This window comes from Anabrus simplex, chromosome 6, assembly GCF_040414725.1.
Source record: "Anabrus simplex isolate iqAnaSimp1 chromosome 6, ASM4041472v1, whole genome shotgun sequence".
Taxonomy (NCBI): domain Eukaryota; kingdom Metazoa; phylum Arthropoda; class Insecta; order Orthoptera; family Tettigoniidae; genus Anabrus; species Anabrus simplex.
Window position 1 is genome coordinate 91700920 of NC_090270.1, and position 17952 is coordinate 91718871.

General features: G+C 36.7%; 1 protein-coding gene across 1 annotated transcript in view; it reads left to right on the forward strand.

Moving 5' to 3' along the window:
* Window positions 1–17718, forward strand: part of rempA (intraflagellar transport protein rempA) — a 185998-nt gene extending 168280 nt beyond the window's left edge. The window contains exons 24-25 of the mRNA XM_068228322.1: window positions 1508–1677; window positions 16934–17718. Coding sequence (XP_068084423.1) covers window positions 1508–1677; window positions 16934–17381 — 618 coding nt within the window. The 3' untranslated portion in view covers window positions 17382–17718. The remainder of the gene's footprint in view (window positions 1–1507; window positions 1678–16933) is intronic.
* Window positions 17719–17952: the final 234 nt, after the last annotated feature.

A 17952-nucleotide genomic window follows, 5' to 3' on the forward strand; every position in this document is an offset into this window, starting at 1 on the left:
AATTGGCGTTAGCGTGAAGACAAAGATAGATTTAAAAATGCATAAAAAGTGCATTCAATAATAATAATAATAATAATGTTATTCGTTTTACGTCCCACTAACTACTTTTTAAGGTCTTCGGAGACGCCGAGGTGCCGGAATTTAGTCCCGCAGGAGTTCTTTTTACGTGCCAGTAAATCTACCGACACGAGGCCGTCGTATTTGAGCACCTTCAAATACCACCGGACTGAGCCAGGATCGAATCTGCCAAGTTGGGGTTAGAAGGCCAGCGTCTTAACCGTCTGAGCCACTCAGCCCGGCAAAAGTGCATTCAGTAGTCCGCAGCAAGGACTCTTTAAAGAAGTCAAAGATGAAATTGTGAGGTATGTGCGCGAAAAAAAACACAAGGGCGGAATGGCCATACCAATGCAAAATAAACTTGTTCATTGACCTTCAATGTCCACGTCGTTATTAGTCCTATACATCCACTAGCCGCTGAAGTCAGCTGAACCCAGCAAGTGAGACGTGCATGTAGCGGCAGCCGGTTGTACCTGACGGTGAGTAAAAGTAACAGTTGTATAGACAGCAAAAATATTTTCCTGATGGATCGTTGTATTGTAGAGACGGGTGGAACAGGTGTTGCTGGCAAATTTTCAATGGATTCTCTTTGTTATGATGCTAATTGTGCAGCCGCAAATAAATATGGCATAACTAAAGCCAATGTTTGGCATTGGCATGAGGACAAAGATAGTCTAAAAATGTGTACTATACAAGAAAGGCATTCATATGATTTTACAAAACACTTTTTAGGCCTGATTTAATTTTTTTTATGGAAAAAGTGGGGGTCGTCTTACATTCAGGGTTGTCTTTGATTCGGAGAAATACAGTATATAATTGATTACATTGGCTTCTGTTCTATACAGAATAAAGGTAGTAAAATAATTTTCCATCTATAAAAATTCATGACAGTCTCAGGATGTGGTTCTTTGGTGGAAATCTGCTCTTTAATTGGCTAAGATATTCTGTACTTATCAGAATATAGGCAAGTTATCCTGTTAAATTAATTTCTTCAGAAGTGTTGCTCGTCATGTATTTGTTCTATTCAAAAATGTACAAGTCCTTCAAGGCAGCATCTCTATACAGTGAGAAACCATTCAGTATTTCCTTTTCATAAGTAATATAAGTGTAATCCATTTTCTCATTCTTCCTCTGCTCTTTACAAGAATATTCATTTCTCTGTAGCTTATTTCCATGCCTTAACTGCTGGCTGAATCAGCTGGAAGTTGTTTGAAATTTATTCCTAACCTACTCTTTGGATTGTCTGCTGCTCTATCTTCTAGATTTTATTACTTGTAAAACACTCCTTCAGCAGCCTGTTAACATCCATCCTCGTCTTTTCTCTTATCAAAACCCCTTGCATATCAGTGTTGTGGCAAGTAAAGGTTTTCTGAAAACAGCCTTGATATGTGGTTCAATTAATCTTTTCTATCTACATTAAGACTGTAACCTTTATGCTTGTATCTTTTAGGTGGAAGTTGATGAATACCAGAACTATGAGAAAGCACTTGGGGCACTGAGTGAAGCTAGCCGGTGTTTAGCTAAGGTGACTAACCCAAATGACCATCTACAACATGAGAGGGCAGTGGAAAATCTCAACCGACGCATGGCCCTTGTGCGGAGATTTGTAGATATCCGAAGGTAAGATGTGTGAATTTCTGGTGCGCTGATCCTGTTGATTTAAAAGGAAAAATAACATTAAGTATAGGAGAAAAAGGAAAATTCTGGCCCTATGAAAATTAACAGAAGCTAGTAAAAATAGGGAAAAACTATGCAAGATTGGAAAATTGAAGACTTCCTAGGCTTTACAAAGACCACTGGGGTTGCTAGAGAACAAGAGTAGATCAAGGGAGATTAGATAGGAGGCTGAAATTAGTTAATTGCAACAATATCAAACTCAGCTAGGCACTATATAACATCTCAGAAGTTGCAAGACATCGCCAAGAGGGTTGAATTTCTGAATCTATATTTAAATGCTTGCAGTAACATTTTAATTGGGAATTATTATTATTATTATTATTATTATTATTATTATTATTATTATTATTATTATTACTACTACTACTACTACTACTACTACTACTATCTAAGGTAATGAACCTTAAGTGGAGCAAGCTCCGATTTACAACTACGGTTGTTAACCACAGAATGTGAATAAATTCATAAAGAGAGACATCGGGCATGGTTAAAGTTCCAAGCCCATAAATCAGGAGAAAATGCTATCAACCTAAAAAATATCAGCAAGAAATTCTTGCAAAATATTAGAAAAATAAGAAGAGAATTTCATAAGGATATAATAAACTCCATTGAAGTTAATTACCATAACACCAATTCTAGAGACTATTGTAAGATTTTTGGAAGACAACTACAGAAATATGCTCCTCCTGCATTAATGATGAAAGATGAAAATGGAAAAATGGCACATAGCAGTATTGAAAATGCTGAGATTATGGCAAAAGCATTCAGTAAACTTTTGAACTGTGAAGAACCTATGGAACTATTACAAATTAATACAAATACTCCAATAAAAACCAAATTTAGTAGCACAGATCCTCAACATTTCAAGAGTTAGAAAAAGCACTAAAAGAACTTAAAAATTATAAGGAATGCAGAGAAGACCAGTTTTTTATAGAGATGTGGAAATATTCAAGTAATATGATTCAGATTTCCTTACACACGGCTTTAAGAAAAATTTGGATCACTGAACAGTTTCCAGAACATTGGAGAACAGCCTTAATACACCCTCTTCATAAAAAAGGAGATAAGAGTAATGTGGATAATTATAGAGGATTGTCTCTCTTGGACTTCACACACAAGATTTTTTCCAAGATCTTATATGGAAGAATTAAAGATCAACTAGAAAAAGAGTTAGGAGAATACCATGGAGGCTTTAGACCCTGGAGAAGTTATGCTGAGTAGATCATCACTCTAAAATTAATAATGGCACACTACAGAAAACAAAACAAGCCTATAATAATAACATTTGTTGATTTTAAGAAGCTATATGATTGTGAACATAGACCTTCAATGTTAAAAATTTTATGGAATTTTGGACTCCATCCTAAATTAATTAAACTGATAGAACTTACTTTAACTAATATCATATCAAAAGTAAAGTTTAGAGGAGAGGTTTCTGAACCATTTTTGATTAAAGCAGGTTTAAGGCAAGGAGACAGTAATAAGGGAATGGTACAAGGTCAACCCAAAGAACATAAAAGTTGGAAGCTCCAAACAAAATGTAAGTTTAAACTGATGACCTTGCTCTATTGTCCAACAATATTCAGGAAACTCAACACCAAATTAAATCTCTACAGGAAATAGCACAAAAAATAGGTCTTACAATAACCTTTGAAAAAACTGAGATTATGTTCACACATTCCCCACTGGTAAATAAAATAACAATTAATGGGCAAGTGATCAAAATTGTTGATGAATTTAAGTATTTAAGAGAAATAATAACTTCCATTATTAATGAGAAACCAGCTTGGCGTAACAGAATAATAAATTAAAGCAAATTAGATTACCAAGACTATATACAATAAAGAAAGCTTATCAATAGCAGCAAAATTAAGACATTATAAAACAGTCACACAGCCAGAAATAACTTACGGTAGTGAAGCCATTTTTAAAACTACTAATACAACTGAAACAGACAAAATACTTAAGACAGAAAGAAGAATAATCTGAACATGCATAAATAAACAGTATCAAGTTAATGGACAATGGAGAATAGCATCAAATAAAACAGTTTATAAAGAAATTGAACCAGTACTGAGCACAATTAGGAAAAAACGTATATCATTCTTTGGACATCTCATCAGAACACCTGACACCAGAATTAGCAGAAAAATAATTGAAAAATTATGGAATAGTAAGACCAAGATTAAATGGTTCACGGAAATTAAGGAACTTATTAAAGAACCACAAATAACAATAGACGATTTCAAAAACAAAACAGAAAAAATCAAGATACTTCAAGACGCACACACCAGGCTACAGATCAAGATCAATAAAAGGTATAATGGGAGGGTACTTTCAGCAGAACAAAGGAAGGTAGCATCTCTCAGAATGAAAAAATATTGGGCTGATAGGAAATAAAGAAATCTTTGTATAATTGACAAGAGTGGTCCAGTGTAGGCCTTAAAATGTAAAATAAATTAATCATCATCATCATTTTACAGTTCCAGTTTCCCGGGTACTGTTGGTGAACCTCTTCCATTCTATCTTATTGAGATACGTTCTGTTGTTAATGATGTCCTCCAGTGTCCTTCCCCGATCTGCAATTAAATAAATTATTATTATTATTATTATTATTATTATTATTATTATTATTATTATTATTGTTATTATTATTATTACATATGTGACTAAGATCAAACAGAAATTGTAAATACAAGATAAGTATGTAATTTACAACAACAACAAAAAAGTACTTAATACACACAGGGAGAACACAGATGCTGGTTCAAATATCCATGTCTTCCTGCCATTTTACGAACAGTGGTGAGGTTGGTTGTGGCATCATAGACAACTATTAACCCGGCTCAAGGAAGATAGGGTCATCTTCCCTATCCTTCACTTGAGTAATTCTTGTCTGGCGCATCCATGTTGCGGGGGTGGGTATCCTCCACATCAGTAGGCTGGTGTGAAGGAGAAAGCTAAGTTCAGGCAGGGACCCAGTCTCATGGGATATAACGTGGAGCCCATGCCCATGGTTACGGATAAAGACCTTAACAGCATCTTAGGCAGAGAAGGAGACCTTCGGAATGGTGAAGATGATGGATGAGGCAACCCATCCTCTCTGGGGGAAATTAGAAGAGGAAACCACTGCCTTGTGGAGAACAGGGATCTTCAAAGGCTAAGGGAGTAAATCCTGAAAGAAAATCCTCATATGCATTAGGCTTAGCAGGTCAGCAGATGAGTAAATTTGTACTTGCTTTCAACTATAATACAAGCCTTGGATGGAAGTTTAAAAGTGGAAATGGAATTGACAAGACTCTGACTACACTTGCACAGTGTGATGTTAATCCTGATGTTCGTGCAAGTGTTAAATCAGAGAACAAAACCCAATTTGAAACAATAAATATTTTAACAATGAATGGAAGGAAAATGAATTGATCGATCTAATGGAGAGACGAAAACTCGACATCCTGGGATTAAGTGAAGTAAAATGGAAAGGGAAAAGAATAAAGAAACTAAGAAAGGTGTACACCGTGTAATGGGTGGGTAACAGTAAAGAGAAAAGAAATGGAGTGGGATTTGTAGTGAATCAGAAAATGTTGAACCAATAGCTGAAGTTGAGTATGTAAATGAAAGAACTATAATAATATACATACATGTAAACAAGGAACTGTCTGTCTGTTAGGTCATCAGCCCAGAGGCTGGTTGGATCCTCAGATAGCACCACCAAAGGCTATGCAGTTATAGAAAAACCACAAAAACCAATGGCAGAGCCCAAATGAGGCGTACCAGGCAAGATGAGGAGTGAGGTAGTTTGCCATTGCTTTCCTCACTGGATCAGAAGCTGCCACTGCAGCACGACTGATCCTATGAGCAACACCTTTCATAACACTCGGACCCTATTTGTGCTCCAAATGTCATTACTCAGCACCACTCATACCCCAGCAGCTTCCATATTGTCACAGCCATGGATGAGACTGGGACTTCGGTGGAAGCTATACTTTGCTCTGGCCTGTACTGAAGATAATACAGGTGTATGCTCCACAGACAGGATGTAGTGTGGAAGACAAAGAAGAGTTCCTCAATGAACTGGAAACACATATTGTTGGAGATGGGATAATGATAATGGGAGATCTGAATGCTCATGTGGGAACTGATAGAATGGGGTGTGAGAATGTTCTGGGCCCACATGGGTATGGCGATAGAAATGAAGATGGAGAGAAACTGTTGGACTTCTGTATCAGAAATAACCTGATAATAAAGAACACATGGTTTATGAAGAGGAATAGCCATAATATCAGCCGATATAGTTGGGATGGACAATATGGATCCCTCATCGATTTTATAATAACAGACCGAGAATGGGGAAGATATGTCATGAATACGAAGATAATCCCCAGTGAAAGTATGAAAGGTGATCATAGATTGTTAATTGTGGAATTAAAATTGTATTGAAGAAGAAACCAAAGATCAGGATTTGGGAATTGGGGGAGGAGGATAAAAGAATGGCATTCCAAGATTGTATAAAAAGAAAGTTGCCTAACACGGCAATACAAAGTGGAGAAGAAAGAGTGGGACAATTTAAGACAGTCATTTGTGGAAGCAGCAATTGAGGTATGCGGGAAAACAAAAGCAAAGGCTAAGGGAAAGGAGACATGGTGGTGGACAGACTAAATAAAAGAAAGGAACAGTGTGAAGAAAGAAATGGATAAGGAAAAGCAAAAAACATATCAGAGGGATCAGAATAAGATAGAAAGGTTACATGTGGAATACAAAAGATTGAAACTACAAGTAAAGAGGAGTATCAAGGAAGAAAGGGAGAAATGTTGGGGAGTGTTTCCCAACAAAATTGAGCAAGATAGTTGAGGAAATCAGAAACTATTACACAGAGTAATAAAATTGAAAAGAATACATCAAGAAAAAATCAAGGCATTAGAGAGAGAAGATGGATCCATAGTACATGACGAAAATGGTCTTCAGAAGGTTATGGCAAAGTATTTTGAAAAACTTTATAATGAGGATGACTGCTCAGAGAAAGAAGGAGATAATAAAATGGAAATAATAGACGGAGGAAACGAAGAGAACCCGATAGCATGGTTGGAACTTGAAATGGAAGTGAAAGCAATGACCAAAAGTAAAGCAAGTGGAAAAAACTAATTCAATGCTGATATGATTAAGGCAGCAGGAAGCATTGGACTACAGTGGCTATACAGAGCCCTCAATGCCATATAGAGGGATGAAAGGATACCTGAAGATTGGCAACAAGGAAACCCTTCCATTTGGGATAGGGATGGTTTGGCACAAGCCCCAGGACTATAGCAGTGACTGTTACTTTTGCCGGTGTAAAGTAGCAGGATCCAATAAGAGAAACAGGGACAGTATTGTGTACCCGAATTTAAAGTCGGCAATGAGACCTGTTCCTTATGGACCGGTAATTCCAATTCCTTCACCTCCTATCAGTCTACTCACTGCAACTCTGAAGGTTCCTCAAGTTCCGATGACGAGCAAATTGATATGGATTTTTCACCAGCCTCAGATGCAGTAAGTCCATAATTGTTTAAACAGGCAGAGTTGAGTAACCTGATATGAGACCTTGGTCTCATGAAGGGAAAAAGTGAACTGATAGTAAGTCATAAGTGTACCATATTTGGTTTGAATTGCTCGAGTAGTCCCGAAAACTATTATTGTTCGCTTTTAGTTATGTCAGCCCTCCTCTAGAGGTTCCAGAGGTGTCATATCCTAACCAGTACTTTCTCCAGATAGTAAGTCATGTTTGTATCAATTTTGGTTGAAAAGCTACACTGAAACATACATAGGCTGCATCCATTATCTCAGTCATTTTTTACAATTTCTGTTTTACCCTTTCTCCTCCTATGCCAAAGGGGGATGAAATTGGACTTATAAAATATCTGGAGCGTCATTATTAATCTCAGCTACCCCAAAAATTATGGATTTGACACTATTTTTGATTATTTTTATTTATCACCCCTCCCCTGTGCGTCTTCCACACCAAAGGGGACTGAACCTGGACTTATAAAATATTCGGAGTGAAACTTAAATTATCTCAGTATCCCTAAAAACTACCGATTTGACACTGTTTTTGATTATTTTTATAGGGCTCTAAAGCTCGCCATTATGGTTCATTCCTGCACTACGTTGGTAAGGCAGTTGACTGCCCCAGCCTTATATATTTCTCTTTTTTACTGTTCTCGACGCTAGAAAATAATGCTAAACTAACATACTGTAAAAATACTCATTCTCAGTATTACTCAAACAGTTACACAACATAAATATTAGTATATTTCGTACATTATTGTGTAAATTTTACTCGAGACGGTGATTGTAAAAACAAGGTCGTTGATAATTTACCTTTTAAAAGACAAACAAACTAGGCATGTACTCTCACTGGAGAAATATTAGAAAAAATAGCTTACTAATAAATCTTTTTTTACTATTATATTATTGATAAGTAGACAGGTTGTTCGTAAGCTATGCGCCGCGGTACCATCTAATGAAACGAGGGACACCGTGGTTTTGATATAGGCCACTGTCAATTTTAAATCGTGGAATTTGACGAGGTAATCGGTCAGTTACAAGTGATTAATTGTTTAACATTTAATAATCGGTCAGTGTCGAAGATATATAAATTGTGATAGATTTTGATGCCACACGATCTCAGTCGGTATTTCATACTTGCGTAAAATTGATTCTGTGCTATTTTCAATGTTGTCAAAATAATAAGAAAAATATTCTTCGAATAAAAATAACGCTGAAATGTGATGTATCTGTCTGCATATAAGCCTACCACAGATCTTGGTTTACAAAAATGGATTTGTTGTACTACCACCAACATTAAACAAATTATTTCTGTCATATGAAGTTAGTTTTGACAAATATTGTAACTGTAGTGTTTGAATGTTGAACTCCTGTTCCCGGACTTTGGGGGCAGAACTGAATATTGAATGATCAGTGTAACTGAATTAAGGGGTGTAGTATTGTCAGTGGGAGCTGGATGCAGGTTTAAGTCAGCAGTTGAATTAGAAGGTGTAGCAGAGGGAGTGGATGCATAATGCAGACCAGAAGGGAATCTAAACAACTTGTATCCCGCAGTAGAGATATTACTACAATTAGGTGCAGAACAACCCACCATTATGTAAGAAATATCCACACAAATATAGCACTATTCTGTCCCTGCACGTGGTGATTAAAGCAATATGTTCAATGTGACGAAGCAAGCGCTCGTAGGAGAAACTAGAGTTTGATCACATGGCCCATTGCGCATGTATGAACCAAAATGGGGGCTAAGCATACCCATCTTATAGAGCCTTAATTTTTATATATCACTCTCCCCTCGCCCCCAACCCAAAGGGGCTGAACTTGGACTTTAAAAAATCCGGAGCATCACTATTCACCTCAGTGAACCCAAAAAGTATGGATTTGACACTATTTTCGATTACTTTTAATATCTCACTCCCCCCAAGCCCCCAACCACAAAGGACGTTGAACTTGGACTTTAAAACATCCAGAGTGTTACTATTCATCTCAAAACCAAACCAAAGCCCATGGCACTACAGCCTTTGAAGGGCCTTGGCCCAAAAACTATGGATTCAGCACTATTTTCAATTATTTTTATATATCCATCCCCCCTCGCCCCCCCCCCCCTCCAAAGGGGGCTGAACTTGGACTTATAAAATATCCGGAGTGTCACGATTCATCTCAGCAACCCTGAAAACTATGGATTCTGTGCTATTTTTTATTACTTTTATATATCACTCGCCCCCTGCCCCGAAGGGGGCTGGACTTGGACTTTAAAAATTTCCAGAGTGTCACTATTCATCTCAGCATCCTGAAAAGTATGAATCCAACACTATTTTCATTTATTTTTATATCTGAACCCCCTCTCCCCCTCCCATACCCCTAAGGGTGTTCGGTGTGGCTTACCCCCACATGGTTTGTCTCCTGATACTAAGTCATAAGTGTACCAAATTTGGTTGAAATCGCTCCAATGGTTTAGGAGATGTGGTGCAAACCCACCCATATACATACATACAATGACTTATATATATATAGATTGATTGATTGATTGATTTATTTATTTATTTATTTATTTATTTATTTATTATTTATTTATTTATTTATTTATTTATTTATTTATTTATTTATTTATTTATTTATTTATTTATTTATTTATTTATTTATTTATTTATTTATTATGTGTTTCTTGTTTGGCTTTTTAATTTTTTATTGAATTTTCTTTATAGAATGTTTTCAAATTTTGTAAATATAAACATTCCAAATATGTTTTAATGAAAAATGTTCAGTTTTGCATTTTTTAACATTTATGTGTGAAATATGACAAGGAGTATGGTATTTTGTACAAAAATTGTATTTTGAGTAGGATATGAAATGTCTTTCATGTATATTTTAAGAAAAGGAAACCCAATAATAATATACAAGGCTGTTCAATTATCTACTGTAATTGTAAACACACTACCATAATACGATTCAATCGCACGTGCTACAATGATAGTTATCATATAAACATGCAAAACAGAGAAGATTATAACATCTCGCACATATAATAAATTATGATTTGTTACAAGAGCAAGTATTTTTCAACGTTTAAAAAAAAAAATTGTTCATCGGAAAGTTCCGTGCAAACCACAAAAAGATCTGTGAGAACAACTGGTGGTGAACAGTAGATTGAATTTTTATACAATCCTCTTGGGAATTGATTTCACACTTTAATGCACAGCTTTGAATACGCTTAATAAGATTTTTTTAATAGGAAATAGACATCACATATTTGAACCAAGGAGTCTAATAGAAGAAGAAAGTTTTCTTCGTCCGGCTCCATGGCTAAATGGTTAGTGTGCTGGCCTTGGGCCACAGGAGTCCCGGGTTCGATTCCCGGCGGGGTCGGGAATTTTAACCATAATTGGTTAATTTCGCTGACACGGGGGGTGGGTGTATGTGTCGTATTCATCATCATTTCATCCTCGTCACGAATTAGATCCACTGCTGTTTTAATCTCATACTCATTTTTTCATCACCATATTTTTTAACTCTTGTCAGTGGATACATTTTAAAATTTTAAATATCATGTATCATGTCATCCATCACGTTCCATTAGGGGCCGATGACCTTCGATGTTAGGCCCCTTAAAACAACAAGCATCATCATCATCAACAAAGTTTTCTTCTCCTATATATGGTTTCAAAGCATTATGCAAGAAGACCTTGTACAAAACTCTCGTAAGTTTTCCAGATTTCAAGGATATGGATTCTATGCTATTTTTGATTATTTTTATATATCACTCGCCCCCTGCCCCAAAGGGGGCTGGACTCTAATTCACCATCTTATGAACCCTGGGACCAAAAGCTCCTGTTGCCTCTTGTAGACAAACAAATACTGGGTGTAACACTTTTCCAGAGATGGTGATAGCACATACTATGCTGTATAAGAATGTGTTACTTTATTCATAGCCTTTTTTAAAACAAGAATTATTGCTTTCGATCCTTGTTCGGCAAGCCTTCTATTGAAAATGGACTGACTGGCAATCTGAAATACATATTCAACATATGACAAATTATCTGACAAAGGAACTTTATAAATAAACGAGCATTTGTACCCATTCTTCGCACGGGAATTTGTAATGGATTACATGTTTCCTTCATTAATATATATGAATTTACTTGCCTATATTCAAACGTTTAATATGGCATTTTGACTCATTTTTCTACGAATGTACATGGCAATAATGTGAAGTACGATGAAGATCCACAAAGTCGAGACAAAATGAGGGTGATTAGAGAGTTTGTTTGTGCTGTACAGTTCCAGGTCCAAGTTGTGCGAAATTCTTCTCACTTCTCGGTTACATATTGTTGTTTCTCTGACAACTGGAGAGGCTGAAGACTCATGAAACCCATCGTTGATGATAACCTCCCTTATTATCTGTTCTGTCAAAAAGACTAATTAAAATGGCTCTTCAGTTCATCCCGTTAATCCACCTTGAAATGAAATGCACCAAGAGTTCCGTGGACTTGGACTGAAATTCCATATTTTCATAAGCATCTCTGTTATTTACCACCGTGCAATAAATATGTACCATGACATAAAATAAAGGAAGTAACATATTCTTAAAGGTTCGTTATATATAGTTTTTTGATAGACCTAATTCAAAGAATGTATATCGGGAATAACCTGTTTTTATAAAAGCTAAATCCAAGTGATAGTTTGATAATACAATCCTGACGAGTAGATTACAAATTGCACCCGCTTTTAGGCTGTCAGTTGGGAATTGTACTGGAAATCAATCTGTCAGCGATATCTCCCTTATTAATCATCTCTTTGTACTGCTTTTCCCACATATGTGGGGTTGCGGGTATGAACTGTGTTGCACATGTTGATTTGGCCCTGTTTTATAAACGGATGCCCTTCTTGACACCAGCCCTATACAGAGGGACGTAATCACTGTAGCGTGTTTCTGTGGTGGTTGGTAGTGTAGTGTGTTGTCTGAATATCAAGAGAAAACACTGAGACCCTCTGAACCAAAGGCCTCATTGCTGACAATTCATCCAATGAGTCGGAGATCTCCCTTATTAATCGTCCTATCGAAATGATGCACAGGAGAAAAAAGTTTTAGAAATTGATTTCCATTGAGGCAGGTCGATTTCCATTAAGTTTGGTGGTGTATATTTTGTGGGAGTGCAAAACCATGGTTTCAGTTCGTATAAACCCCCAGTCAGTTCAGCGATACAGAAATAATATTGGCCTAAAACCTACCCAAGGACAGGTGGATTCTAAATATCAAGGTTAGTAGAAATATATCCTGTAGTTTTTAAGTTATAAGAACTCAGACAAACAAGCAGATACCAAAGCAAAAAAAATATGCAGATGGTTATTATTACACCTGAAATGGATAAATGTACGAAAATTTTGCCAAAATAGTCACTGTACAGGCACAAGGTACTACCAATTTTATTTCTATAGATTCACATTTTATCATGTGAAAGTTTATAAAAAGTTCTTCACATTTCACATGTTTGATAATGAAATCCTCTTTGATTTCAGGAATCAAAATTCATATCTGGGGCTGGAACATTTCATGCTGAAGACGAAGTTCCTTTTGTCGTACAAATTTCGTGACTTTCTGCTGCTAATCCTGTGTTTCAGTTTGAATCGGTCAACCCATGAGGCAGAAGCTTTGAATTTGAAGTCTCTAAATTGACCTGCGTCAACTAAAGACTGCTGTTGCAAGTTTCTTGTCATGACTTGCTGTAAATTCTCTTGAGCTTCCAGAAAGCGATCTTACATCCAGGCATTGATAATGGAATATTTATAAATAGTGGTACCACCACATTTTGTATGTTCTTACCTTCGTATATGGCTCATATTTTTCAAATGATGGCATCCATTTCTGTGCAGAGATTTCAAAATCCACCCTGAATGTTATTTAGCTAAATTGATGACTTTAATTTTATAGCCCTAAGAAATGTACTCTTTTTTTAAATTCTGGTTTTTAGTCATCGGATGGATTATCTTCTGCTTTGACATAGTGATAAGATCTTCATCGGCTTCATATGGAAGAATGAGTTCCTTGTCAGATATAAGTACCTTCTCATCAGCATTTCTACTGCTTATGATACAGTCATTCCCCTATTAGCATGGCTTCTTGGGAAATTACTGCAGGAGATTCTGATGTGACTAGATAATTTTCAGCATGAAGGTTCTCAAAATAAATCACTGCATCTTTTAAATGAACTTCTGTCATATTACAGTAAAATGATTCTTTTTCAATCTCATCTCTTGCCGTCAGAGGACCAGGGTATTTCTGTTTGTCAAATTTTTCTGCTGCCACTATCACTTTAAAACATAATTGCAGCATCAGAAAACACTTCCAGACACACTAGAAGCTTCCCTGAAGAAAACACGTGTGACCTTCCCCAGTGCAACCTAACAACTAAAACTGTGAGCATACATCTAGTCTCCCTTTACTTTCCTGTCCTCTCCTCCTCTACTACTCTTTTGCATGAAGGAAGAGCTGTGTTCTCTGGGTAGAAACAAGATTTGCACCCAATTCAAATATTTTGAAGTGAATATTTGTGGAATGAATCGCTGCTCCAACTGATAATCGTAATTCTAAATAATATTTCAAATTCAAAGCACCACTTCCTCCTATTATTAAAAAATATACATGCCGTATATGAATACTTTTCATACAATATTTTGAAAGAAAGAAACATCATTTGAAAAACAGTATTTAAAATTTGTGTATATGCATAATGTTAGAACATTTTGTAAGAAGATTGAATATATGCATTTCAGTAAAAAAAAAAAAAAAGCTAAACAAAAAACAAATTGGAAAAATGAGCAAGCGGTAAGAATTAATCCTGCAACCTTCCAGCTACAAATCCAGACCGCTACCACCTGAGCTCTCCGGTAATTGGAAGACCCTATTGCATAATCTTTGAGACCCGCTACAAATTTTTCATGCCTTTTTCTCACAACTTACCAAATAATGGGTCGTAATACTAATTTACAGTGGGGAAATTACCTCTCATTAGGAAAATTATGGATCCCATCCAAACAAACAAACAAACAAACAAACAAACAAACTGATGTTCCCCTTGTTAGTGCCAGTTATTTCCAACTTATGAATAAGATATCCTGAGTCCACCCAGCTTTCATTGCTGTACAGCATAGTCGGTCTGAAAACAGACCTGTAAGATAGTTTCATCTGAGAACTTACAGAATACCAACTGCAAGCTCACTACATTAGCTCTGCTGCATTTGATTTAGTTTCACTTGTATACTACCATCCTGGGAGAATGCATATCCTAAATACTTGAAATGATCCACTTGTTCCAGTTTAGTATTCCTGACCTGGCATTCATTCCTCCTAGGTTTCTTCTCTACTGATACCACTTTAGTGTCTGGCTCCATGGCTAAATGGTTAACGTGCTGGCCATTGGTCCAAAGGGTCCCGGGTTTGATTACTGGATGGGTCGGGTATTTTAACCTTTATTGGTTAATTCCAATGACTCGGAGGCTGGGTGTGTGTGCCGTATTCATCATTAGAATTCATCAAAGGTAGGGCTTTATCCTCATAGACATGCAGGTCACCTATACGGTGTCAACTCGGAAGACCTGCACCAGGCCACACACCATTATTATTGCCACTTTAGTACTTGGATATGCTAATTTTTCATATCATACACACTGCATCTCTCTTCAAGCTCCACACATCTGATGATCCCAATGTTAGTCTGCCATTAAGACATAAGTCATTACCATAAGTCAAACTGGTTACTCCATTTCACCCAGCTCAATCCTTCTCTGTCATTTTATACCTCTTATGTGCAACATGTAAACAAAATTTCTTAATCTGTGTCAGTGGCGAAAGCTTATCGTCTATTCATCATCATCATCATCATTTCCCTTTATCCAGCTGTAGCCGGGTAGGGGCAAATATGGTTCCTCTCCACTTTCTTCGGTCTTTCCACCACTCCTCCTCCAACACTGTGTCCCAGTCCAGGTTTCTTTCTATAATGCTGCGTTGGATGGTATCCTTCCATCTCAATCGTGGTCGTCCACGACCTCTCCTTCCTTGGATTTGCATTTCCATCACCTTTTTTGGCATTCTTTCGTCGCTCATTCGCTTTATGTGCCCAAACCATCTTAGTCGGCTCTTCTCTATTCTATCATTCATTTTTTCCACTCCAATTTCTTCCCGGATTTTCTCATTCCTTATTTTGTCTCTTCTACTCTTCTGTATCATACTCCTCAAGAACTTCATTTCAGCTGCCTGTATTCAACTCTCATCCTTCTTTGTCATTGTCCAAGTTTCTGCTCCGTAAGTTGTTATGGGTACGTAATACATCTTGTACATAGTATCCTTTGCTTCCGTTGGCACATCTTTGTCCCATAACATGTTTCTTACACTATGATAGAAACAACTTCCAGCTTGAATCCTTTTACTAATCTCAGCATCCAGTCGAGCATTCTCCATTAATTCACTCCCCAGGTATTTAAACGTTTCCACTACTTCCAAGGGCTTGTCTGCAAGTCTAATCTGACCTTTCCCTTCTTTCTCCCCTCTAGTCATAACAAGAGTTTTACTCTTTTCTACACTTATTTTCAATGCACATTCTTCGATCTTCCCATTCACCACATTCAACTGTTCTTGAACCTTCCTGTCGTCTTCTCCCCAAATCACAATATCATCTGCAAATAACATCATGTTCATTTCTCTTCCTCCATATGCTGCTTTTGCTGTTCTCATGATGTCATCCATTACTATTGTAAACAGGATTGGTGATAGAACACTTCCCTGTCTCAGCCCACTAGTTATTTTGAACCAACTTGTCCTGCCAACTTGTGTTTGCATGCAACTACAACATTCCTTATACAATGCCATGATCATTTTTATTAATCCCTGTCCAATTCCTTTTTGCACCAGACTGTCCCAAATTTTCGTCCTGGGGTTTTATAATTGTATTGGATGATAACATGAATGAACTCATGAAGGCACAAGATAGGGAACAATACTGTTTCATGATGAAATTATAATTTGAAAAAACATTGTTAGAAGATTCCAAGAACAGCCTATTATTGAATATCCAAAGTAGAGTGGAACCCTATTTTACAACGTATACTAAGGTTACAGTTAAAATACATATTCAATTTTACAATGAAAATGAATTCATGTATCTAATCGGCAGAAAATGAAGTGGATGAAGTTAATAAAATATTTGTAACAGCATGGCATCTTAAACAAATGATACAGGGGTTTTGATAATGCAATGTTGCAATAATTTAAATGAGAGTTAAACTTATGCCTTCTTCTTTCAAATGCAGCACATTCAGAGTAGGTGGTCCACTTTTTATGAGGATGCACAGACACACATGGGTAAATGCAGTAAATGAGAAGTTGGAAGATTGAAGAATCACTGTAAAAACTGTGTGGAGGAAGGCAAGACAGATGTGATGGAAGGAGAAGAGGGAGAACCAAGATAAGCAAATAGAAATTGGAGATACAGGACCTGTAAAAAGGCTAGATGGACCCCCTCAGATGTTAATCTTCTCTTTCATTTCAGTTATCGAGTCGTTCTGTTCATTTTAGTATTCCAGTTAGTTCTAGGTTCCATTTGAAATTTTTACTTTTTAAAATGTTTTTTGTGATTAAGTTGTTTTTAATTGTTTTTATTGTTACTAGGATTATGGAGAGATCAGAAGCTGAAAGTGCTCTAGCACAGTGCCGCCAGATGCTGCAGAATTACACAGAAGAAAACAATGAACTGGAGGCTGCAGTCCGGAAGGGTGATATCTATGCTCTCATGGTGGAATACATGGTGAGGAAGGGAGATTTTCAGGGAGCACAAAAACTCATTGAAGAGTTTCGTCGTTCAACTCCAAATGCAAATCTCCCTTTCTACTTGGGTACAGCAACTCTAGAGAAAGTTGCTCGAGGAGTAGGTTTACCTCTTTCTGTCATAGCACCAACGCCTCCCAAAGAAGATAAGTTAGTGTTTGGCAGGCATACATCTCATGACGAGGAGGAGGAAGAGGAGGCAGAGATTGTAGAAGAAGTAGTTGAGGAGGTTCATGAAGATGATCCTTCATCCCCAGTTAAATTTATGAATGGGAGTGCATTTGCTTTATGAAATTTGGATGTTAGCTGAATTCACTTCTTCAGTGGCCTTTTCCTATCAGTCTGTACCTTCTGCAAATAAAATGGATTATGGAAGGTGTTATTAGTCCTGGATCATAACATTCCGAAAAATAACATGAAAGTGCAGCTATTGCTGTATATATGTGAATACGCTGCATTTTATTTTTATTTTTTTAATGTTTTTTGGAAATGTCTACCAAAAAATGCAGGTGCACACATTATTTGGGATAAGGTTGTTACCACCCTCTAATACTTGAATTCCATTATACTTTTGTGTTGCATGTGGTGTCAGTTACCTTCTTAGAAGGGAGGTATAAATTACATGATGAGTATGGCTGAAAGTACTAGTATAACAAGTTCTCTTTATTCCTCATTCGAAACTAAAGAAAACCTTTGACTTTTGAAGATGTAGATAATATTGGAAATCATGCAACAGGAAGATTGTGGGACATTTGTGAAAGTTTTGCAACTGACAAGAAAGCAAAACTCGACTTCAAAGTACAAATTGTAATCGCCGGGCATTTTGTGACCAAGAAATGAACTATCTGGTCATCAAAAATAGG